We start from the raw sequence: 2,553 nt of genomic DNA, 5'->3' as shown, positions 1-2,553 counted from the left end.
AATGAGAAATTTGTTAGTGGTGTGAAGAACTATATTCCTACATGCTATATCTAGTATACTGTTATTTGGCTGTGTATACGTACTATTTCTCCTTCACAAAAAGGACCTCCTGAAAATGTTAACTCATTCATCCACCTTAGTGTTCCTGATACATTAGAAAATTGAAGTTTTGTTTTTTACATGTGGGAGACATCATGGATGTCACATGTCCAATTTAGAAGGTCAAAACTTCTCCAGTTGCTAGGATGAACATATATGGAAGCACTTTATTACAAAATACTCTCTCAGGCAGGGGCGCAAGGGGGTTCACCTGAACCCCCTTCGCCGAAAAATTACACTGTATATATAAGGCAAAATCTGTTTTTTACCTCTATATATTAAGTTTTGAACCACCTTACCACAATCCAAAAGTGTAGTTTAGTGGTTAAGGGGGTTCAAAATCTACATAAGGTCATGGGTTAATTCCCACTAGCTACAAATTTTTTTTTTTTGAACCCCCTTCGTGGGGATCCTGCCTCCGCCACTGCTCTGAGGCATCTTATGCTGCTTGCAGGGAACTCCTGACAATCCCATGAAGGCCTTTGCCGAAGGATCTCTTGATCAGTGTGCTGATGTAGAAAAGGTAAATTTTGATTTTTTTCAATTATGTGTACGATGTTATATATTTTCTCATATGCTATATTCTAGCACACACTTTTTAATAGCAATGGTTGAAATATTTCCTCATAGGTTATATCGTAGTACACATTAAATTCAGATTGGAATTACACTCGTGAAGTATAATGATAAAACTTATAAGAAAGGTTGAACGAGAAAGAACAACGAATTCACTTTATGAGTTTCAGTAACAAAAATTTAATAAGTTTGTTTTGTTCTAATTCCACTGACCCAATCTGTCAATAAAAACAGGACACTGTAGCAGTGTTATTTTTATAGTATGCTTTCACCAATTGTCCAACTGATTTTCTTTTGTCCAACTGATTTGAAGCTGTCATCATATGGCTTAAATTTCAACTTAACCAATTATCCAGATGGTGTCTATTTAATCATTTTGTTGCAATGATGCTCTACCATTTGGGTGTCACATGGGAGTACATTACTGTCTTGACACTGGATGAGGATCTCAACATGAATACTTTGAATGGCAATAGGCAACTCTATTTTTAGTTAAATGTTTTTACCTTACAGTATTTTTGCTGTATTTGGTTCAGAATCTATTCGGCGCTGGGAGCAATAATGCAAATGAGATACCTGTGGGTATCACTAGTCCTTCTAGTAATCTTGTTGAGCAGGGTAAGAGTAGTTTGAGAGTTATCACAGCCTTATTATCACTGTTTTCCTTAATATTATTCATGATAGATTTTTTGAATCTTTTTACTCGAAATGATTAGAAGCATTTTGTCACTGAAATCTTGGATCTGCAGGAAACTCTAGTTGATATTGGAAATGCTCCCAAAACTGAAATTGACATTCCTGCAAATTTTGACTAGTAAGTTTTGATTTTTAAGACACCATTAGCCGATATAAAGTAGCTCTCCTTGCTAATATTTGAAACCTTGCACATGTTGACAGCCCGTAATTATTGTTGTAACATACCCCGATTGCAGTGACATCTCCTTTTCCAGAGAGATATTACCATTTCAAACTAACCCTGTTAATTTGGAATGGATGCAAGTGTAAGTGTTGATGCTTGTAAATGAGTAAGTAATACTATTGGTGCCTAGCCAATTCATACTAGTGTGATTAATCGCTTCCTGTACATCCTGAGCTAGTTGGAATTCTAAACCTTCGTTGTATACTAATGGTGATGATCTCATGTTTCTTTCAAAATCCTTTCTTTATTGCATGGTTTTACTTGGTACTTCTGGGATTTAATAACGAGTAATACTTGCTACAAACCACCTGTAAGGACAGAGATTATTTCTACTTCATCCCGACTTGATTGATCTATAGAATCGGAACATTCCTTGTGCATATAGGTGGAGTATAATTAACTATGTTTTCTGACTTAGCTGCATCGTACCCAGATCAGTGAATGATCATCTCGTTTTGCTGGTGATAGACTTGGGTTTTAAAAATTGAGTGTGCCCCCTCTTCTCCCAGATAGAAAGGAAATAAGAAGTTAAAACTGAACTTTAGATTCTCTTTTTATTTTTCATCCAATTTACCTGATTATCAAGCACCTGACCCTCAGTTACACCCATAATTGTTTCTTTTTTTCCTCCTCTTAATAAGAAAGCTTCTACAGTACTTCTTTTTAGCTGAAATGCATGGAGACAGTGAACCCAAGCTCCCCCCTCCATGGCAGTGCAAAGTTAATATAGATACACATGCGCACTAAATCTGTACCTGTTGTCACAAAGCCACCGTGGGTATGGTAGTGTCCACATTCTACTGATCTAAAGTCTTGAATCCTGTCTCTAAATAGGATTAGATATTTTAGTCTTGTTCTACCCGTGGGTCGACACTTCATGTTAAGTCCATTGACCCCAGCTCCTTACATTTCTGAGCAACATTGGTCTTCCTATATGAGATTGTTCCGCGCTAACGAGA

General features: G+C 36.6%; 1 protein-coding gene across 3 annotated transcripts; it reads left to right on the top strand.

Annotated features, from left to right (window-relative positions):
• Window positions 1-553: 553 nt before the first annotated feature.
• LOC109222723 lies at window positions 554-1,861 on the top strand (the record flags this gene model as incomplete). 3 transcript variants are annotated; one of them, XM_019387040.1, is given in 4 exon segments in its annotated part: window positions 554-622; window positions 1,212-1,293; window positions 1,426-1,489; window positions 1,608-1,861. In XM_019387040.1, coding segments are annotated over 4 exon segments (288 nt in total), but the record flags the coding sequence as incomplete, so codon positions are not given.
• Between the last annotated feature and the right edge of the window lie 692 nt (window positions 1,862-2,553).

Source organism: Nicotiana attenuata, unplaced genomic scaffold (genome assembly GCF_001879085.1).
Source record: "Nicotiana attenuata strain UT unplaced genomic scaffold, NIATTr2, whole genome shotgun sequence".
Lineage (NCBI taxonomy): Eukaryota > Viridiplantae > Streptophyta > Magnoliopsida > Solanales > Solanaceae > Nicotiana > Nicotiana attenuata.
Note: the sequence above shows the minus strand (reverse complement) of the source record. Positions and strands in the feature narration are given on the sequence as shown.